We start from the raw sequence: 23246 nt of genomic DNA, 5'->3' as shown, positions 1-23246 counted from the left end.
GGCTGTCTTACCTGCAGCTGGCTGGGGGGTGTCTGCTCCTGCCTTCCTGGGGGTGTTTCAGTACAAATTTGCACATTAAAAAAAAAGAGATAGCCTTGTTCTGTCACCCAGGCTGGAGTGCAGTGGCATCATCATAGCTCACTGTAGCCCCAAACTCCTGGGTGCAAGTGATCCTTTTCTCTCAGTCCCCTAAGTAACTCCTGCCTCAGTGTCTTAAGCAGTTGGGGCACAGGTGCACACCCCCATGCTCAACTAATTTTTCTTTTTTCCCTTTTTTTTTTTTGGCCAGGGCTGGATTTGAACCCACAACCTCCAGTATATGGGGCCAGTGCCCTACCCCTTTGAGCCACAGGTGCTGCCCATTTTTTTTTTAAAGATTTGTTTTATTTTTATTTTTTGAGAAAGAGTCTTACTTTGTCACCCTCAGTAGAGTGCCATGGTGTCATAGCTCACAGCAACCTCCTACTCTTGGGCTCAAGTGATTCTCTTGCCTCAGCCTCCCAAATAGCTGGGACTACAGGCACCCACCACAATGCCCAGCTACTATTTTTTGTTTTTAGCAGGCCTGGGCTGGATTTGAACCTGCCAGCCCCAGTGTATGTGGCTGGCACCCTAACCACTGAGCTACGGGCACCCAGCCTCAACTAATTTTTCTTATATTTTTGTAGAGATGGGATCTTGCTGTGTTTCCCAGGCTGATATCAAACTTGTAGCCTCAAATGATCCTCTTGGCCTCCCGAGATGCTGAAATTACAGGTGTGAGCCACTGTAACCAGCCAGCAGTTTAAAAATGAACATTTGACCTACCAATTCTGCTTTTAGAGATTTATTCCTTAGGGATATTTTCTCAATGGGCCAATAATCATGATGGCTCACAGATAGTGCTTCTTGTTTTCCAGATAGTCTGCTAAGAATTTCACGCAGGTGCTGTCATTTAAACCTGGTGACAACTGCCTAGGTAGGACAAAAAGGTGCTGAGTGAAATTAAGTTACTTATTCCTGGTCACCTACCTAGTAGGCAGCAGGTGAGAACCCAAGCACTAAGATAAACAAACAGTCTAGCCTTAGACTGTCCTAGGTAGCCACAGGCCACATGTGAGTAAGGAACTGAATTTTAAAAAAGAAACAGTTTTATTAAGACATAATTTACGTACCATACAAATAGCCCATTTCAAATGTTAAATTCAATGGTTTGGGATATATTACATTATTCATTTAAAAAATTATGCTAATGTCTATGTGACATAAAATTTCCATTAATCCATTTTTGAATGTGTAATTCAGTGGCATTAATTACATTCATAATGTTGTGTAATCATTCCCACTATCTATTTTTAAACGTTTTCATTGCTCCAAACAGAAACTGTCACCATTAAGAGCTTACAGTCCCTGCTACTTGGGAGGCTGAGTCAGGGGAAACTGTAAGACTTAGTCTGGGACTACAGGCACTGCCACCATGCCTGGGTAATTTTTTAATTTTTAGTAGGGATTGGGTCTTGCTCTTGCTCAGGCTGGCGTTGAACTCCTGACCTCTAGTGATCCTCCTGCCTCTGCCTCCCAGAGTGCTAGGATTATGGGTGTGAGCCACTGTGCCTGGCCTTATACCATATTATTTTAATTGTTTTTAAGTAATGAGGTCTTGCTATGTTGTTCACGCTGGTCTAGAACTACTGACCTCAAGCAATCCTCCTACGTCAGCTTCCCAAATGGCTAGGATTATAGGCATGAGCCACCATGCCTAGCCTGTACCATATTGTTACTGTGCCTTTTCTATGTTTAGATATGTTTGGCTACATACATACTTGCCATTGGGTTCTAGTTGCCTGCAGCATTAAATGCTGTGCAGGTGTGTAGCCTGGGGGCAACAGGCTGCATTTCACAGCCCCGGGGCGCAACAGGCACTGCCATGGAGGTTTGTGTGGGTGTGTTCTAGGACATTCACACAGTGATGAAATCACTTACTGACAGATTTCTTATGTATATCCCCATCGTTAAGCAATGCATAACTAGTAATACTAATAATAAGTGCTGATTATGTTTGAGCACCTACTATGTGCCAGGTACTGTTTTAAGTGCTTTGCACATCTTAACTAATTTCATTGACACAAGGAAGGATGAAGGAGGACAACTGGAATGGCCTTGAAAAAAATGGCATTTCTGGAACCCCCTTCTCTTTAGTCCCCAAGCCCTCAACCCCCATAGCCTATCAGGACCTACATCTAGTGACGCTTCTCAGGCTCTGATAGTGATCTCCAGAGGCCTCCACGATTCTTGCTCAAGACTTTCCTGGATCCTTATCTGCTCCTAAACTCACAGGGTAACTTCCTGCCATTCGTCCTTGACCCCAACCTGGGCTGGAGGCTAGTTGCTACTGGGGACAGACGGCAGAGACAGAGCCTCCTCGCCTGAACCTTGGGCACAGTGCAAGGTAACAGGGGACTGGGATTTGCTGGGAGGGGCCTCAGGGAGCTCTCGGGGTAGGCTTAGAAACAAGGAGAGTTGAGGTGTGGCTAGGGTATACAAAGGAAGTGGAAAAAGAGGCTAAAAGTTCTGGGCCACCTCCTTTGGGTGAAGAACTTTCTCATTCCATTTGAGTCAGTGGCATCAGGGCAGACGTATTTCACTGTCCTCGTCACTGCAGTATCTCCAGCACTTAGGATAATGACTGGCTTACAGAATGATCTCAATGCATATTTTCAGACTAGATAAATGCATTCATCCCCCAGGTGGCAGAAGAGAGATTATCCCTCATAATCCACCACTCATCAATGATTTAATGAGTGCCTACTATGTACCAGAGGCTGCTGAACAAGCCACATACCTGCCTCACCTCCGTGGAACTCAGAGATTAATGGGACAGATGATGGGAATCAAATAGTCCAACAAACCTGCCTAAGTACTACCCATAGCGATCCTTTGTGGGAAAGATGCTCCTATAGGAGGGTCTGCAGGGAAAACTTTGAGGAGAAAGTGAAATTTGTCCTGAGATCTGAAGAATGAGTTTATTTTCATGTTTTGTTTTGTTTTATTTGAGACAGAGTCTCACTCAGTTGCCCCAGGCTAGATTGCCATGGCCTTAGCTTAGCTCACAGCAAACTCAAACCTGAATCTCCTGTGCTCAGCCTCCTGGGCAGCTGGGGCTACGGGCACCTACAACAACATCTAGCTCTTATTTTCCTATTTTTTAGTAGAGACGGGTTCTAGCTCTTGCTCAGGCTGGTCTTGAACTCCTGAGCTCAAGCGATCCTCCCTCCTTGGCCTCCTAGAGTGCTAGGATTGCAGGTATGAGCCACAGCACTTGGCCTTCAAGGATGAATTTTAAAAGAAAAAAGCAGAGGGAAAAAGGGTGTTCCAGGCAGAGGGAGCAGCACCTTCAAAACCCAAGAGGTGAGAGGAAATAAGGTGAGTCTCAGCAGCAGGAACAAAGGTAGAGAAGTTGGGCTGTGATAAGCAGGAGGGACAGGGCACAGAGGAGTCTGGAGAGATTGGCAGGAGCCCCCCTCCAAGCATCCCCCTCCGGCTGGGCCAAGGAGGCACGGATTTATCCCTCATGAGCAATAAGGAGCTACAAAATAGCTTTCCAATTTGGACGTCTGAAGCATCATGCTGGCTGTAGGGTGCTGAAGGGTTTGCAGGAGACAAGTATATGGCTGGGATAGGCCAGTGTGGTGGCACCTATAGTCCCAGCTACTGGGGAAGCTGAGGCAGGAGGGTCACTTGATTCCAGGAGCTCAATGTCACATTACATTCCAGCCTGGGGAATTGAGTGAGACCTCGTCTCTTAAAAAAAAGTCTGGGATGTTAAGTGCTGGGATGACAGGGCTGTGAGTTTGGGGATAAGGATGAGGTGGACAGAGGACAGATGCAAGGGGCTTTTCAGAGGCAAAATCAACTGGGCTTTGAGATGAATTGGATGTGGGGGGTGGAGAGGAGATGAGAGAGGTGGTCAAGGTTCTATGCCTTGTCTCAGGTGAATGTTCTCAGGCTTAGGCAGCGGAAGTTCCTTGCCCAAGACCACACAGTTATCCAGCATCTCAACTAGAATTTCAGCCTGTGCCGGCCTTCTGCCTAAGCTCAAGCTCTTTTTCCAACCCCAGACGTCTCTCTCTGCCTACGCTCACCCTTGGTGATCATTCCCAGTCTCAAAGGCTGGAAACGGCATCTAAATTCTGATGACTCCCACACATCATCATGTCCAGCTGGAAACTCCCTCCTGTAATCTCACAGCCAATATCCAATTGCCATCGCAGTTGACAGCAATGCCATTGACTGCCTGCTGCTCCTAAGTCTTGTAGTTCCTCCCACCCCCACTTCTCTCTCTCTCTTACCTCTCACATCCAGCCCAGCAGCAAACCTGGCCAGCTCCACCTTGTACCCGGAATCTGCTTCTCACCCCCTCCTCTGACATCACCTGGGTCCCAGCCCCCCATCACTGCCCGCCTGGATCACTGCAGCAGCCGCCTCCCTGGTCTCTGCTTCCCTCCTGCCCACTTCGATCTAGTCTTAACCTTGAAGCCATAGTGACTGTTAAAACCTAAGTCAGATATTGTCCCTCCTCTGCTCAAGGGTCTCCTGTGGCTCCCATCTCACTCAGAATAGAAGCTAGGAGAGTCCTCACGCTGACCCATGATGGCCTGCACAATTTTTCCCTCATCCTGCTCCATCTTCACCCCTTGCTCCTCCCCATCACTCTCTTCTCTAGCCATAGCAGCCTCCTCACTGTTCCTTGAACATTCTAGGAATAGTCCTACCTCGGGACTTTTGCACAAGCTGCTACTTCTGCCTGCAATGCTCTTCCTCCAGATACACAGGTAGCTCACTTCCTTAATTCTTCCAAATCTTTGCTCAAATGTCATATCTTTAATGAGGTCTTCCCTGACCATCCCCATCTAATGCCATAAGTGGCCCCTTTCTGTCTCAACTCTCACACTCCCAATTCTCTGTACTTTAATTTTTTTTCTTTTTTTGAGACAGTTTCACTCTGTAACTCTGAGTAGAGTGCTGTGGTGTCATAGTTCACAGCAACCTCAAACTCTTGTGCTCAAGTGATCCTCTTGCCTCAGCTTTTCAGTTTTTCATTTTTAGTAGAGACAAGGTCTCCCTCTTACTCAGGCTGGTCTCAAACTCATGAGCTTAAGCAATCTGCCTGCTTTGGCCTTCCAGAGTGCTAGGTTTACAGGTGTGTGTGAGCCACCATGCTGGCTTTGTACTTTGATTTTTTTTCTTTTTTTGAGAAAGTTTCACTGTAGCCCTGAGTAGAGTGCTGTGCTGTCACAGCTCACAGCAACCTCCAATTCTTGGGCTTAAGCGATTCTCTTGCCTCAGCCTCCCAAGCAGCTGGGACTACAGGCGCCCCCAACAATGCCTGGCAATTTTTTTGTTGTTGTTGCGGTCGTCATTGTTTTGGCAGGCCCGGGCTGGATTTGGTGTACAGGCTAGGCCCCTCTAGCTCTGGTGTATGTGGCTGGCACCTTAGCTGCTGGAGCTGCAGGTGCCAAGCCTGTACTTTGATTTTTTTAAGGAAGACACTTCTTAATTTCCTCCTATACATACATATGCGTTGTTATTTGGTGCCATTTCCTTTAGACCTGAAGAACTTCTCTTTAGCATTTCTGTGGCCTGCAGGCCATAAGTTATCTCAGATCTGCTTTATCTGACAATGTCTTCATTTCACCTTCATTTCTGAAGGATATTTTCTTTTTTTTTTTTTTTTTTTTTTTTGTAGAGACAGAGTCTCACTTTATGGCCCTCGGTAGAGTGCCGTGGCCTCACACAGCTCACAGCAACCTCCAACACCTGGGCTTAAGCGATTCTCTTGCCTCAGCCTCCCGAGTAGCTGGGACTACAGGCGCCCGCCACAACGCCCGGCTATCTGAAGGATATTTTCAACAGTTTTAAACATTCTGGATTGAGGCTGGGAACAATCACTTTTGCCTATAAACCCAGCACTCTGGGAGTCTGAGGCAGGAGGATCTCTTGAGCTCAGGAGTTCAAGACCAGCCTGAGCAAGAATGAGACCCCATCTCTACTAAAAATAGAAAAATTAACTGAGCATGGTGGCAGGTGCCTGTAGTCCCAGCTACTTAGGAGGTTAAGGCAGGATGGCTTGAGCCTAAGAGTTTGAGGTTGCTGTGAGCTATGATGGCACAGCTCTGTAGCCTGGGCAACAGGGTGAGACACTGTGTCACAAAAAAAGAAAACAAAACTCTGGATTGAAAGTTCTTTTCTGATCATTTTTCCTAAAATGGTGATTTTTTTTTTTTTTTTGAGACAGAGTCTCACTATGTCACCCTTGGTATAGTGCCATGGCATCATAGCTCACAGCAACCTCAAACTCTTGGGCTCAAGTGATTTTCTTGCCTCAGCCTCCCAAGTAGCTGGGACCACAGGTGCCTGCCACAATGCCTGGCTATTTTTTGTTGTTATTGTTGCAGTTGTCATTGTTGTTTAGCAGGCCTGGGTTTGAGCCCGCCAGCCTGGGTGTATGTGGCCGGTGCCCTACCCATTGAGCTATGGGCACCGCCTAAATTGATGATTTTTAAAAATTAATAGTTGGTTGATTTTAAATATCTTATCCAGATTTTGTAATTTTTTCATCTGTCAGACTATTTGTCTGTCAAAACTACGCTGTCTTAGGCAGTGCCTGTGGCTCAAAGGAGTAGGGCGCTGGCCCCATATGCTGGAGGTGGTGGGTTCAAACCCAGCCCTGGCCAAAAAAAACTGCAAAAAAAAACCCTACTCTGTCTTTACAAAAAATCAGATGCCCTTCCTTTTTTATTTACTTCCATACCACTTGTCATCTGACACAGCATATCCTGGATTTATTATATGTGTTGTATCTGACACCATCAGCAGGATGTAAGTTCCATGAGGGCGTGTTTCTCCATTGCCTAGAATGATGATGGTATCATGTCATAATAAGAACTTGGTAAAAAATTGTTGAATGGAGAAATACATGAGTGGGGTCTCAGAGGGGCTCCCGTGAAGGCAGCCAGGGTCTCTTACCTGTGATCACTCCTGTTCTAGAGAAATGAACACCTCTGAATGTGAGCCCTGGGAGATGGGGTGCCTCCGCCAGCTGACTGTGGCTGCCCTGTCCACGTCCTTTATTGCTGGCATACTGGGCAACGGACTGGTGCTCTGGATGACTCTCTTCCATATGCCCCGCACCATCTCCACCATCTGGTTCTTCAACCTGGCCCTGGCTGATTTTACTCTGTCACTGTCCCTGCCTGTCGCCATAAGCTATGTGGCCTCTGGCCAGTGGCTTCTTAATAGACTGGCCTGCAAATTCTACATGGCCTTTCTGGTCCTCACTTTCCTCACTAGCATCTGGCTCCTGGTCCTCATCAATTTGGACCGTTGCATCTCCGTCCTCTACCCTATCTGGGCCCGAAACCACCGTACCGTGCAGCGGGCCATCTGGCTGGCCATCGGGGTGTGGCTTTTGGCTGCCGCCACATGCTCACCACATCTGATATTCCGGACGACTGGCCAACAGCATGGATGCAACCACTGCTACTTCGAGTTCACCTTGAGGAATGGGGCTGCCCGCAGTTTGAACCCAGTGGTTCTGGGGAGACAAATGGTGGTGATTATCACTTACTCCCTGCTGGGCTTCCTGGTGCCACTGGCGGTCATCAGCGCCTGTGCTCACCTCATCCGGGCCAAGCTCCGGGGGGAGGGCTGGGTCCATGCTTGCCGGCCAAAGAGATTGCTGCTGCTATTGGTGAGCACCTTCTTCGCCTTCTGGTTCCCATTTAACATGGTGCTTTTGGTCCAACTGCGGCAAGTGATGGAGCCAAAGGAGTCCCACTACTCCAAGATGCTGCTCCTCCTCTGGGCCACCTTCTCCTTGGGCTGCTTCAACAGCTGCCTCAACCCCTTCCTCTATGTCTTCATTGGCAGGGATTTTCAAGAAAAAATTTTCCAGTCTTTGCCTTCTGCCCTGGCCAGGGCGTTTGGTGAGGAAGGGTTTCTCAGTCATCCTGTCCCCAAGGTGAAGCCCCCAGGGGATGGCAAAGACCTGCAGGCAGAAGCTGGAAGTCTTCCTTCCTAGGACGCAGCCCCCACCTAGCCTGGCTTCCAGGACCCTGCCAGTTCCTGCCTCTGCTTTCAGGAAGTCTTCCCAGCAATCTCGGTGTCCATTCTCAGTGTGTTGAGAAATCTGTTGATTTCTCAGTGTCCATTCTCTCCCTGCTTTATAGTAAGACTCCTATTTGTTTGAAACTGGGCACATGATTAATGAGAAAAACAGAAAAATCTACATTTCCCAGTATCCTTTGTTTACAAGTAGGTATCGCCTCATGACTGCTTTTTCGAAATAATCACTGCAACTTCCTTGAAATGCCTTTATTTTATTTTTTATTTTATTTATTTTTTTGAGACAGAGTCTCACTATGTCACCCTCGGTAGAGTGCTGTGGTGTCACAGCTCACAGCAACCTCCAACTCTTGGGCTTAAGTGATTCTCTTGCCTCAGCCTCGCAAGTAGCTGGGACTACAGGTCCCCGCCACAACGCCGGCTATTTGTTGTAGTTGTCATTGTTGTTTAGCAGGCCTGGGCTGGGTTTGAACCTCTAGCCCCAGTGCCCTATCTACCCTACCCACTGAACTATGGGTGCTGCCCTCTTTTTTTTTTTTTTTAATTTGAGACAGTGTCTCACTCAGTCACCCTGAGGTGCCATGGTGTTATAGCTCAAAGCAACTCAAACTCTTGGGCTCAAGTGATCTTGCCTCAGCCTCCAGAATAGCTGAGACTATAGGTGCCTGACACAATGCCTGGCTGTTTTTAGAGATGGGGTCTTGGTCTTGCTCAGACTGGTCTGGAACTCCTGAGGTTAAGCAATCTGCCCACCTCTGCCTGCCAGAGTGCTAGAATTATAGGCATGAGCTACCATGCCCATTTTCCATTTCTGTTGTCTAGAATGTGGATGTCTCTGTTCACTTTGCTGGGAGTGTAACAAACACTCCCAAAATTTAGGGGCTTAAAACCATAACCTTTTATGATTTCTGTGTGTCAGCAATTTGATCTAAGTTCAGTTAAGTTCTCTTGTCTGAGAACTGAACTGCTCAGTTCAGTTCTCTTGTCTGGGCTAGGTTCCCTCATGCATCTGTGCATAGTCAGCTCAGTGGCTCTGCTTCTGGGAGGAGCAGCCAGCTTCTGGCTAGGATGGTGGGATTGGTGAAGCCATGTGGCTCTCACCCAGGGGGCTGGCCTTTTCACATGGGAAAATGTGTACAGTGACATTGTAAAGGAGCGTGTACCCAGTAAAGTGTGCAGAACTGGTGCCATTTTTGGCGATCTGCCATGGCTGCCATGGTGGGGTGGAAAGCTACTGTGTCCCCAAGGTGTCCCTTCACCAGTCCTGGGATGATGATAACTATGCTGTGAAAAGACAGATTTCAAATTCTAGCTCATTGAAGCTAGGTTATTTTATGTCTGCTGCAACAGTTGAATTTATACCTTAACTATTATGCTGCCAACCTATGGAATTTTTGCAAAGTGATTTAATAAACATCCTTAATGTTGAAACCAGTTGGAGTCAATTGTCCTTTGCTTGAAACCCAAAGCATGCACTAAATATTCCTGTTTGGGTATAGAAATCCTACTTGTCCCTGGTCTCTGGTTCTAGGTAGAGGCAAAAAGAAACCTATCATCTAAACCAGAAATTATCACACTACTTGTTCTCTCTCTCTTTTTTTTTTTTTTTTTTTTTGCAGTTTTTGGCAGGGGGTTTGAACCCACCACCTCTGGCATATGGGACGGGTGCCCTAGTCCTTTGACCCACAGGCGCCGCCCCACACTACTTGTTCTCAATTCAAAGTCTGGCCCAGTCCTGACTTCCCTGAGAACACCACCCCTCAGAGACCCATTTTCCCCAACATTGTAAAAGAGAACCAAACGCTTCCATATTCAGGGCTGAGGAGAGGAAGAAAAGAGACAGAGACTGAGTATCAGGAAGGATGGACACACCTCAAAAAAATAAACTGGGTAAAAGTAGATTATTAAAAAACAAAACACAATTTTATTTATTTACTTGTTTATTTACTTACTTATTTCTTTTTTTTTTTTTTTTTTTGTGGTTTTTTGGCCAGGGCTGGGTTTGAACCCGCCACCTCCGGCATATGGGACCGGCGCCCTACTCCTTGAGCCACAGGCGCCACCCCACTTACTTATTTCTTGAGACAGAGTCTCACTTTGTTGCCCTCAGTAGAGTGCCGTGGCGTCATACCTCACAGCAACGTCAAACTCTTGGGCTTTAGTGATCCGCTTGCCTCAGCCTCCCAAATAGCTGGGACTTGCAGGTGCCTGCCACAACATCTGGCTATTTTTTAGAGACGGGGTCTCGCTCTTGCTCAGGCTGGTCTCGGACCTGTGAGCTCAGGCAATCCCACTGGCCTCAGCCTCCTAGAGTGCTAGGATTACAAGGCATGAGCCACCGTGCCCAGCCTCAATGCACAAGGATTTTTAACACAAATAGAACATGCCACATGCGTTATCCTACATGTGTGCATTTTACCAAGGGTATACCTTGGAGGTGATTCTTTTTTCTCTTTGTTGATGTGGCCACTAGGCTACTTAAGAACATTTAGAACATGCGGTTTGTGTTATATTCCATTGGTTAATGCTAATCTGAACCAGAATTCCCACTAGCCTGGTGTTGTGTTGAGTGCCCGTAATCCCAGCTACTCTAAGGCTGAGGCAGGAGATTGCCCGAGGCTGCCAAGGGTTCTCTTATATGGATATGCTGTGCACAAAGGTGTTCCATCAGTCCCCTCCTGATGGGCATTTAGGTTGCTATGAATCTGCTGTGATGATATTTTTGAAACCTTGAAAATGATTCAATATAATACACATATTGAACAATATATATAAAAAAAGTAGAAGTAGGGGAATTCATTGCTTTATCACCAGGTGAATAGCCTTGCAAACCAGCCAGGTCATGGGAAAAAACTGTGTGGCCATCCTGGGGCTCCCTCTCTCCCTGACCCTTCATCATTCCTCCATCTCCTTCATCCAAGAGAAACCTCTATCCAAAACTTTATTGTAGACATATTTTGGCGTTTTTCATCTCTAATGTTTAATTTGAAACACTGCAATGCTATTAAAAGAATAATATACCTTTCAACTAAATTTGTGAAATGTTAATATTTGCCCATTCCCATCCTACATTTGGTCTTTCTCTCTCTCCTTCCCTTCCTTCCCCCTTATCTGTGTGTCTCTTTATTGCTTGGGTTCTCTTGCTGTCTCTGTCAGTTTCTCCCTCCCCCCCACATACATACACACCATGGTACATCTGTCATGATGAACAAACCAGTAGGGAGACCCAAGGTCTCAGGAAGGGATTCCCTGGCATACCTGGCATAGCCATTGTCCCTTGGAGGGTCACAGCGCTCAGAGGAACCTCCAAATAATTTTGAACCTTCTGAAAGTAGGTGCAAGTAGGACACCGTGATATTTCATCTATAAATTCTCTATCTTATGTCACCTAATAACAAGGGCATTTTCCCTGGACAACCATAATGTCATAGCATTATCCCCCTCAAGAGCTTTACCAGTGGTATTATTGTCAATTAGTCAATATTGAAATTTCTCAACTGTCCCAGCAATATACTTTGGAGCATTTCAAAAATTCAGGATCTTATCTTACCCTCCACCCCCACACACAAAAAATCTGACTATGCAGTCACAAACAAATCATAGGTTGATTCTCAAAAGCAGAAGCAATACAGGCCACATTCAAAAGGAGAAGTTACTAACAAAGGATAAAAAGCAAAACAAAACTCCAGTTGCCTTGAGCATTACAAAACACTCATCTAAGAAACACCTGGGCTCAACAAGTAATTAAAGCTGAAGTTCCACAATTTTGAGAAGCACATACACATCAAACCTTGGGCGGTGGGGCCAAAGCTGTGCCCAGAAGGATATTTATAGCTTTAAATTTTAATTAGGAAAAATTAAGTCCAAAAGGAAATTAGCACAGCAAACAATTCAAGAAGCTAGAAGAAGTGCACTAAAAGCTGAAAGAAGCATTGGTAGAGATTAGAGAGGGAATTTAAAAAAAAGAATAATGAGGAAAGTTATTTGTTTGTTTATTTATTTAAAAACTTTTTAGAAATAGGGCGGCACCTGTGGTTCAAGGGGTAGGGCGCCGGTCCCATACGCCAGAGGTGGTGGGTTCAAACCCAGCCTCACCAAAAAAAAACAAACAACTTCACTAATTGCAATAAAAAATTAAAAAAAAAAAAAAAACTTTTTAGAAATAGCTCTTTGTCACCCAGGCTGGAGTGCAGGAAGTTAATTTAAAAGAAGACATTGTGGACAATAAGAAGCTGGTTCTTGGGGGAGGGGTGGGGAGATAATTACTCTTTTCTGTGCCTCTCTCAACACACACAAGCGCACACAGCCAACAATAACATTCCTTTGCGTTTGTGTACTTTTGTGAATACTCTAAAAAGTCAGAATGGCACCCGCTGCTTAGCTAAGGGACACAAGTTGCTTCCACCGCCCATGCCTCAGTTTCCACCAGTGTAAATGGGTGGACTAATAGTCCGTCCCTCAAAGCTTAGCTGAGACAAATCACTTTTGACAATGTGGATAAGGCGCTTGGTTCGGTGCCTGGCGCTGAGAAAGAGCGACGCGTTTGCTCAGATCAATATAACCGGCTGTTAGAATGAATTCCTCCTCGAGGAATTGCCGGGTCAGAGGGCGTGTTCGACGTTGCCAGACACCACCACACAGGCTGTTTCCCACGCCTTCCGCCCACGCAACCGCAAAGGCAACCTCTTTGATCTTTGCCTTCTCAGAGAAGAAAAGTGGGATCCGGGGTGGTTTTTAATTTGCATTGATTTTCTCATGAATGTGGTTAAGCTTTCTTACCGCGAGGCTCTGTGGTTTTAGAGGCGGTTGCAGGATTCTCCTGAGGAGACCCTGGTCTTTGCTTGGGAAAGCCAGGCAGGGTGGTTTGGAGACCGCGTAGTTTCCTGGCACGGCCCACTGAGAAGATCTGGCATTTTCTTGGGACGCCTGGGTGAGAGAGAGTCGTGGAGGGTGATTTAAGCTTTGGGTTTCTACTCTGCCCAACAGGGACTCAAAATCCTCATCTAATAGAATTGCTAAGAGAACCAAAGGGGCGAATCACTCCTTTATTCATCCAATATTGATAGTTCAGGGGCATCGAGCGTGTCCTAAAAACCAGGTCCCATACCGAGTTTTTAAAATCAGCATCTCAACCCTATGAGGGCAGTACTACAATTATGCCCATTGTACAGAGGAGGAAACTCGAAGCTCAGGCAAAGTCACTTACCAAAGATCACACGGCAAGTAAGTGGTAGATTCCGGACTTGACCCACTGACTCATTAATCCATTCAGTTACGTTTACGGAGCTCCTGGCAGGTGAATGGCAGTAGGCACTGGAGAAAGTTGAAGGAGGTGGACATTCCCGGGGGAGGGGCTGACATCCCAGGGGGTGGGACTAGCCTTCCCTGTCAGAGCCGATAAGCTCCACCTCCTCGCCACGCCCTGTCCCTAAAGGTGCTGAGTGGATTCGTTACAGGTCCGCAGGTAAGCCCTGGGGATTCAAAGCGTGCCTGGAAGGAACACAGCCTTTACAGAACTCGCAGCATCGGCATGACAGTTTTGAAAGGAAGATCCCACAGAAGGATCTGCACCTCCCAGGCAGCAGAGATAATCACTTGCTCTTAATCACTACCTCTGTTTCTCTCAGGCAATGAGGAAGGGGAGGCGGCGCCCCCAACATGGCCTGGTTTGAGATGTTCCCAGCTGTAGGAGACAGACAGTCACCAAGTGTCGGAAAATAGTTGTCATGAGACTCCTCACCTCCTGACACGTTGACACGTTTCCAGCCCGCCCCAAACCCTCCTGTGTGGCTGTGAAGTTGTAGGATTTTTTCTGTGCTGAGCACCTCCGTGCTTCCCTATCATTACAGTGGCCCGGCTGGGGACAAGCTTACTCGCCTGAGGTCCCAGGCAGGACGTTGGTTTTAGGAAGGAGATTCAAACTCAGTGCTGTATGAGTCCAGAGCCTGGGTCCTCCCTCCTGCCCTCAGCACCACCAGATGTTCCCATTCTTGTTCACAGAGCATAAAGTAAAGAGGAGGGAATGTGACAGCCTTAGCCTGATGTCCATTCACAATGAGGTGGGGGTTTTTCTTGCTTTGTGTCTGGGACACACATGATACTGTCACCTGCACGGTCTCGCAGCACCTGAGAGCTGGGTGTACTGAGTGGCTGTGACTCACTTGTTGAAAGTGGGGGCCCCTCGTGTGCCTCCCCATGTGGTAGGCAGTGCTAGGGACTCCAAATAAGTCAGGCTCGGATCCGATCTCAGAGAGGCCTCAGACTGGCACAGAGAGGCCTGGAGGAGGTCAGGCTGTGGCAAAGGGGTGCCAGTGGGCCCAGAGGAAGGGGCTTAAGTCAGAAGTGGTGCCAGGTGGTGCTGGAGGCCTGAAGGGCTAGGACTTCATCCAGGCTGCTGGGGAGGGAGGAGAAGGAAGGGGCAGAGAGAGTAGGGGAGGGGTGGGGGGCTGTGCCAGACACTGTCAGGCTGGGGGAAGGAAAGGCTAAACTCTAGGGGTCCCTGCCCTCCCCCTTCCCTTTCCCCCTCCATTTCCCTTCCCCAGCTCCCCTCCTTCTCCCCACTCTAGGTCTTGGGCACTTTGAGGCCCACAGGAATGCAAGACAGGGCCTGGCCAAGCCAGCCATCCTGGTCCCCTCCCTCTGCCACTCTTTCCTCTTTCCTGTCATCAGCTTCCCTCTCCCACTGCCTGGCCTTTCCCTCCAGGCCTCTCCTTTGGCAGTCCTGGATCCAGACCCCTCCCCACAGGGCCTGTTGCTCCCCGCTTCTCATTCCAGAGGCAAACTCAGCAACTGAATGACTGTGTGACCTTCACAGAGCTTCTACTGGCTGGCCTATAAAATGACTTTATTAGTTTCCTCTTGCTGCTCCAATTTAGTGACTTAAAACAACACAAATGCATTGGGGGTGATGGCCATGGGATGTGCTAGTGTAGAGGCCTGTGGGTCTTGACAGTGTCATCCAGCCCATAGAGAATCTTTGGGAGCCTCAATGACTGTTACCCCAGGAGCCTGGAGCCCACTGTGGCCTGCTATCTTCTTCCTCTGTGCCCTGGCTGCCTCATCTTGTATTTGCTGGAGGTGGCCAGTCCTCGCTGGGATCAAGGCTGCAGGGTCCTTCCTGCTTTCTCCTCCTCTGTCAGTGCCTGATTCTGCCACTAGGCTGGAGCCAATGCCATCTTCATTGTCCTCCTGCTGCTGGACCCTCCCCTGGATGTGCTCTGACTGGCCCCTGCATGGCAACCTCTTGCCACCTGGACCCCAGCAACCTCTGCTCTATGTGTGTGAGGACCACGCCTTCAGGTGTCAGCTGAGCCAGGCCTTCATTTCTGCCAAGCAGGAGGGTCTGAGGAGGGATGGATGCAATCAGGCACTGGGGATGGAGGCTGAGCTATGATGGGAGGACCTGAGGGAAATTCCCGGAGAGTTAGGGATAATGTGTGTGTGGTGGGCTGGTCTCCCTGCTCCTCAGTCTTCACAGAATGTGAGACACTGAGCTGAATGCAGAGATGGTGGGTGGGGGTGAGGAGGCAGAGAGAGCTGGAGGTGCAGAGGGGAAGATGGAGACCCATCGGGACAGGAGGACAGAGACTCAGAGACAGGAGGACAGAGGGAGGGGGGACAGAGATTGGGGGGACGGAGACCTGGGAGGAGAGAGACCCACAGGAGGGACAGAGGCTAGGGGGCAGAGACTAGGGTGGAGGGGGACAGAGACCCAGAGAGAGACAGAGCCCCAGACCCAGAGAGAAGGCAGCAAGGTAGAAGAAGACATGCGCAGAGGTGTGGATGGGACGGAATGACACAGATGTGGCTGTAGTCGGAAACCAGCCAGAGAGAGGTGAGAGCGGGAGGAGAGAGGCTTCAGGGAGAGACCAAGTGAGAAATGAAGCAGAAAAAGATATGGAGGTAAAACCCCAGAGGGACACAGAGACATAGGCGCTTTAGTGAGAGATGGAAATAGAACTGGTGTTGGAGGGACAGGAGAGAGAACGACAGCGGAGTGGGGACAGAGGCAGAGGCGGACAGACCGACTGAGAGACAGTGAGAGTCAGATCCCAGACTGGTAGAACATGAGCCCAGCTGTAAAGACTGGAACACAGACAGGGCAGAGGAATTTGGCAGGTGCAACTTGGGGGGACCAAACTTCCTGGCTGAGTAATTCTTGAGATATGGGACTTCAGAGCCCAGGCCACACAAGTCCATGCAAACTGGGTGCATCAGTCCCCAAGATGGGACAGAATATCAATGTGGCTTTTCTGGTCCCATTTTCTATCCCCTGTGCTTTCTCTCTGTCCCTCCTGCCCCCTTCTCTAGGAAACATCATTTGCCTCCTTTATTTTCAAACTCCCAAGTCTTTCCAAACTGAAGGTTAATTTCCCTTCCACGTTCTGAGTCTCCGATGTATCCACAGAGCTGCCTTCCAAGTGCACTCAGCTCCAAGACAGAAACACATCTTCAGCAAACGCATTACTGCGGTGCCTCTTGCCCCTAACTGCACAGCAGTCTCTTGGGGGAGTTTTTAAAACAAAATCGATGCCCAGGCCTGTCCCCTGGCACAGTGATTTAAGTGGTCTGGGTGGAACTCTTTCCTTCCCCCGGGACCATCTATCTCCATGTGCCTGTGGTTGTGAAAATGCAACCTTGATAATTCCCAGAGAACAGAGAAACCTGGCACTAAGTGGTTGAAAACCCTGGGGGTGAGAAGAGGAGGATGAATGGAAAGAGGGACTCCATTGTCCATATTTGTTTTACAAACACTGACATCCGTGGAGGTGGGGGGCAGCGGGAGTCAGACCCTGCTTAGAGGTCCCCACCCTCAAACTGGGGGAGAAGAGTTGGGAGACAGCAGGCAAGAGAGACTGACTTGGCTTGGGGTGGTGAGGAAGACTTCTGGGACAGTGACACAAAGGTCACTCTGGGCAGGGGCCACAACAAGTGCAAAGGCATTTGTCAAAACTGCCAAAGCGTGGCATTTTGGGTCCTCTTTGAAATATATGTGGCTATACCATGCCAGAGCGGGCATGGGAGCTGGGTGAGATTAAAAAAAGAAAATAAGGTGGTAGCTGTGGCTCAAAGGAGTAGGGCACCAGCCCTATATACCAGAGGTGGCGGGTTCAAACCCAGCCCTGGCCAAAAACTGAAAAAAAATAAAAGAAAATAAGAATGGAGAGTCAGATTTCACAGAGTCTCCAACGCCAGGTGGAGGGCTGGGATTCTAATTTGGGGGGCCCGGAAGCCAAGGGAGGGGCAGAATTGACTCTGAGGACTGGAGGAGACAGAAGGCTGGGACAAGAAGGCAAAGAGGAGGAAGGATACAGCAAGGACTCCCCCAGATCTGAGAGTTGCAGTTTGCAGGAGCCAGTATTGCTATCCCCAGTGCAACTCTTGGGCAGGACAATTTCTGGCTGAGAAAATAGTCCAAGACTGCCTCTGTGTGGTTACTTAGAGTCTTGCAAGCAAGGACTCTAGAACTGTTAAGTGTCTAAGTCTAAAGTGTTTGTAATCCACGAATATTATGTTAATCTGAGCTGAAAGGCCGGGCGTGGTGGATTGCCGGAGCTCACGGGTTTGAGAGCAGCCTGAGCCAGAGCGAGACCTCGTCTCTAAAAATAGCCAGGTGTTGTGGGTGGCTCCTGTAGTCCCAGCTACTCAGGAGGCTAAGGCAAGAGAATTGCTTAAGCCCAGGTGTTTGAGGTTGCTATGAGCTATGATGTCACGGCATTCTGCCAAGGGTGACGAAGTGAAAATCTGTCTCAAAAAACAAAATCTGACCTGAAATTGTAGTGTGACTATTAATCAGCTCATAAATGGAATTTTTAGGCTTTTCCTGGAAACTCAGCATGTATATCTACCATTTCAGATACTGAGTTGAAATGAAATTGCTTCTTACCAGTTGAGAAGGTAGATGAGGCTCAAATGAAGGCTGGTGTATCCCTCAGGGCATTCACCTGAGGCTGTTGGAGATGCTGCCAGGGAATGGGGAGGAGGAATTCAATGAGGGGACTGCTAACAGATTGCTTATCCGGGGCTCCGGGTTTTTTTTTTTATAGGAAGGGGCATTGATAGTGGGTCTTGAAGTTTGAATAGGAATTTGAAAAGAGGAAACTGTATTGATATACTATGATAACAAAGAAGATGATGATAAATACAGACCCTCTAAAGCTTATAAACTCCCTTCATATCTTTGATCTCAGGCTGCCCTTGCCGTGGCCTTCTTTAGCCCATTGGACAAAGATTTTTGCTTTTGTCTGATGGAGAAGAAAACTGGAACTTGGAGAGAAATAATAAGTCTGAAGTATGCAGCAGTCTGTGTTGGTGCCAGGTGGTGAGTCAGCCCTGCTCTTTCTCCCTTCTGTGCTCTTGCACCTAGAGTTGGAATGTCCTTCCCCCGCTAGGAATGCTCCTCACAGATTCCTACTCACCCCTCAAAACCCAGCTCAGTCTGAGCCTTCATCACCCTCCTCCCTCAGACCCAGGAGTCCACCCCCACACCCAAACACCCAGGCATGCGGCAGGCCTGTGGCTGGTGTGGGGAGGACCAGGATGTGCTGATTCAGTTACATTTAATTGGTCTCAGAGGCTGGTGTCATGGTTCGGGCAGAGGCAGGGCTGTGGGATTCAGGGGTCCTGTGTGTTTTCACTGCTGAGCCTGAGAGAAGAAAGGAGACAGAGACAGAGAGATACACAGAGACACGAGAGAGGGAGGGAACAGGATGATAAGATGGGGGTCAGAGAGACACCAGTTCAGCCCCCACCTCCCTGCCTCCTCCCACTCACCTTGTTGAAGAAGTAGATGGAGGCGAGGATGGTGAACACGGCCATGGCCAGGGTCACATTCTGGGGGAGGAGGTCAGAGATCAGGACTCTTTCCCTGCCCTGGCCCTGGCCCTGCCCCAGGCCTCCATCCCCTGTCAGATCCCTTCTCACTTCCTGAAAGTTCATGGCCATGGGGCTACAGCCGCTAATGGGCGTGACCTCTCTCTCCCGTTCCAGGGCCTCTGAGTCAAGAAGGGGAGAAATCACTGGAACCTGAGAGGGTGTTGTCGGAGAGACCAGAATGGCAGTCATGGCAACAAGGGAAGGGAATTCTGGGTGGAGGGGACAGCAAGGCAGGGGCTTTGGGAGGGGGGATGTGGGCACAGTGTTTCACATGCTATGCCTGAGCCTGGAGAGTCAGGGCTCCAAGTGCCTCAGGAGTTTGGATTTTTCCCAGGAGGGTGCTAGGGAGCCATGGAGGGCTGTGAGTGGAGGCAGGGAAAGATCAGTTCTCCACATTCCAGGGTCTGGTCACCAGTTTGGGGAGTAGGAGTGGCAGTGACAGGGCAGAAACTGTGATGGCAATTGCAGCAGCAGCGACACGCCCATTATCATGACAGCCCCTTGGCAGCCCTGATGGTCACTCAGCTGGCCCTCCCTCTCATTTTGCAGGTACCTGCACTCTTTTCATCCATGATGGCTTTAGAACCAACTTCCACATTACCAGAAATACAGAGGCTGGAGAAACGTGCAGTTGATCCTCCATGTGTCTGGATTCTGTGCTTGTGAATTCATTTACTCTCTAAAATGCATTTGTAGGCTGCATGCGTGGTGACTCACACCTATAATCTCAGCACTCTGGGAGGCTGAGGTGGGTAGATTGTTTGAGTTCAGGAGTTTGAGACCAGCCTGAGCAGGAGCGAGACCTCTGTCTCTACTAAAAATAGAAAAAAAAATAGGCAGACATAATGGCGGGTTCTGGTGGTCCCAGCTACTTGGAGGCTGAAGCAAGAGGATCGCTCTAGCCCAAGAGTCTGAGGATGCTGTGAGCTATGATGCCACAGCACTCTACCCGGGGCAACAAAGTGAGACTCTTTCTCAAAAAGAAAAAGAAGTGCATTTGCACTCTGCAAATCAGTACTCAGTCATTTGTGGACACGAATACCATTGCTAAAAATGTGAGCTACATGACATGCTCGGGTCCAGCTGAGGTGGAACGAGGAAGACCGAGTTGACCCCCACAGGATGGAGGCTGCAGGGCATGCTGCAGAATGAGAAGCTGGGCTCTGCGGCCAGCTGGAGGGGTTCAAATACCAACTCCAGGACCTGTGAGGGAGAGCCTCCAGGGAGTCATTTAAGATTTCCGAGACTTTTTTCTTTGCTTATGATATGAAGAAGATAGAACCTATCCTAACAAAGCATTTGTCGGGATTTAAGATTATCATCTACATGTGATATGTGCGCGGATGTCTGTTTATATCTACATCTATTGCAAAAAGAGAGACTATATGGTCTTGGTACTCAGGTAGCTACTCACTATTCAAGGCAGATATAGTCTCATTGTTTATGGTAGTTATGTTGTTTAACTGTAAACCCTGAACCATTACTTCCATGGAAAAAACATATATATATATTTTTTTTTGAGACAGAGTCTCAAGCTGTCACCCTGGGTAGATTATTATGGCATCATAGCTCACACCAACCTCAAACTGAAGCTCAAATGATCCTCTTCCTCAGTTTCTTTTTTCTATTTTTAGTAGAGATAGGGTCTCACTTTTGCTCAGGCTGGTCTCAAACTCACGAGCTCAAGCAATCCACCCACCTCGGCCTCCCAGAGTGCTAGGATTACAGGCGTGAGCCACCTCGCCCGGCCGAGAGATATATTTGGTAACGAAGCAATGGTCTATGTCACCAAGCAAAACAAAGGCTAATGGACTTGCTCTATTTTAAAAAGTCTGTAAGAGATGTGACTAGATTTGATGTGATCCTGGACTGGTTGTTAGTTTCGATAAACCAGCTACAAAGAATATTTAGGGAGAAAATGCGTGACATTTGAATAGAGAATAGGTATCAGTGTTATTGCCATGGAAAGGAGGAGATGGTTAGTCAACTGGAAAATGCAGGTTACAAAATTACAGACTCAGGTCAGCCCCAGAGTTGCCAGAGGGAACCAGCAACCCTGCTTGACACCTTAAACTTGGACTCCCAGCTTCCAGAACTGAGAGAGAATAAACGTCTGTTTGGTTAAGCCACGCAGTTTGTGGTAACTTGGACACTAACACCCCACTCCCCACCTGAGATATCAAGGGGCAGGGAAGGAGTGATGTCACTTCACCAGAAGACAGAGGGGTCTCGAGAAGCTATGGGTGGGCATCTTCCATCCTCCAATTTCCTGCCCTCCTTCTGGCTGACCTCAGCCACAGTCAGGAGGGCAGGGCCAGGCTGGCGCTGAAGGCAGAGACCAGCTGCCAGGGCACAGAGAAGGGTAGAAAGTGGATCCAGGGCAAATTCGGAAAGAACTAGAATGCTTTCCCATATTTACTTCTCAGGGGTTGAATCACGGTTCCTCAAGATGTCCATGTCCTAATCCCTGAAACCTATAAATACACGACCTTTGCAGATTCACTTAAGGATTTTTTTTTGTTTTTTGAGAGTCTCACCTTGTTGCCCCTGATAGAGAGCTGTGGCATCACAGCTCACAGCAACCTCAGACTCTTGGGCTCAAGCGATTCTCTTGCTTTAGCCTCCTGAATAGCTCGAAGTACAGGCACCTGCCACATTGCTGGGCTATTTTTAGAGACGGGGTGTTGCCTGTGGCTCAAGAAGTGGGGCGCTGGCCCCATATACTGGGGGTGGCGGGTTTAAGCCCGGCCCCGGCCAAAATTGCAAAAACAAAAAACAGTATTCATTTTTAGAGATGGGGCCTTGCTCTAGCTCAGGCTGGTCTTGAACTCCTATGCTTAGGCAATACACGCACCTTGGTCTCCCTGAGTGCTGGGAATATAGGCGTGAGCCACCTTGCCTTGTCACACGTAAAGATCTTGATGGGCTGATGATCCTGGAGCATCCAGGTGACCTAGTGCTATCACAAGTGTCCTGGTAGGAAGAATGCGGAGGGAAATCTGATAGATACCGAAGGGCCAGGTAGGGTGGCTCACGCCTGTATTCTCTGCTCTCTGGGAGGCTGAGGTGGGAGTATTGCTTGAGCTCAGGAGTTCAAGAACAGCCTGAACAAGAGTGAGACCCCGTCTCTACTAAAATAGAAAAACTAACCAGATGTGTGGCAGGTGCCTGAGTCCCAGCTACTAGGGAGGCTGAGGCAGGAAGATTATTTAAGCCCAGGAGTTTGAGGTTGCTGTGAGTTATGATGCCATGGCACCCTACCCAGGGCAACAGAGTGAGACTCTGTCTCAACAAAAAAAGAAAAAAAGAAAAGAAACTAAAGACAATGTGACAGCTAAAGCAGGTGCCTCACTGCTGGCTCTCGAGATGGAGAAAGGAGCCACAAGCCATGGAATTCAGCTTCAGAATCTGGAGAAGGCCAGGAAAGGGCCTCTCCCTCAGAGCCTTTGGAGGGAGGGTGGGCTTGACCACACCTTGCTTTCTACCCAGCAAAACTGATTTTGCACTTCTGATCTCCAGACTGTTGGGGAATAAATATGTCATTTGAAGCCATGAAGTGAGTGGTACCTGGATGTAGCAGTCACACAGCAGCTAGTACCCAAGTGGATATTTAAAGTACTGCTATTTGGCTCGGCGCCTGTGGCTCAAGCGGCTAAGGTGCCAGCCACATACACCTGAGCTGGTGGGCTCGAATCCAGCCTGGGCCTGCCAAACAACAATGACGGCTGCAACCAAAAACTAGCTTGGCCTTGTGGCAGGCGCCTGTAGTCCCAGCTACTTGGGAGGTGGAGGCAGGAGAATCACTTGAGCCCAGGAGTTGGAGGTTGCCGTGAGCTGTGATGCTACAGCACTCTACCTAGGGTGACAGCTTGAGGCTCTGTCTCAAAAAAGAAATAAAAATAAAGTGCTGCTATCTCTGGGGACAGAATATGGCTTCTAGTTCTTTTTTGTTTCAGTGATTTTCCCCCTGATCTTTGCTCAGCTCATGTACCACTTTGGTACACTGAAAAAAATCTCTCTCTCTCTCTCATCTTTCTGCTTATAATAGGGTAGGCCTCAGGTGTCAAAGCATCAAAGTACAGAAAATACAACACGTGGTCAATACAGTCTGCCTCCATAACCTAGGGGGTCAGGACCATCACTGAGATGAAGAATGAAATGGAAAGGGGCTGCCCAAGCTGTGTCAGCAACGTGGTAAGCCCTGGGGAGGCTCCGAGGTGGCAACTGGTCAGAACTCAGGAAGTGGGTGATAAGGACTCATCTTTATT

At 48.5% G+C, this 23246-nt stretch overlaps 1 protein-coding gene across 1 annotated transcript; it reads left to right on the top strand.

Moving 5' to 3' along the window:
• Positions 1–6955: 6955 nt before the first annotated feature.
• Positions 6956–15324, top strand: GPR32 (G protein-coupled receptor 32). The gene is given in 5 exon segments (XM_053606141.1): positions 6956–7981; positions 7984–8032; positions 13538–13567; positions 14807–14904; positions 15262–15324. Coding segments are annotated over 5 exon segments (1266 nt in total).
• Positions 15325–23246: the final 7922 nt, after the last annotated feature.

Source organism: Nycticebus coucang, chromosome 10, assembly GCF_027406575.1.
Source record: "Nycticebus coucang isolate mNycCou1 chromosome 10, mNycCou1.pri, whole genome shotgun sequence".
Lineage (NCBI taxonomy): Eukaryota > Metazoa > Chordata > Mammalia > Primates > Lorisidae > Nycticebus > Nycticebus coucang.
This window is presented reverse-complemented; position numbering and strand designations above follow the sequence as displayed.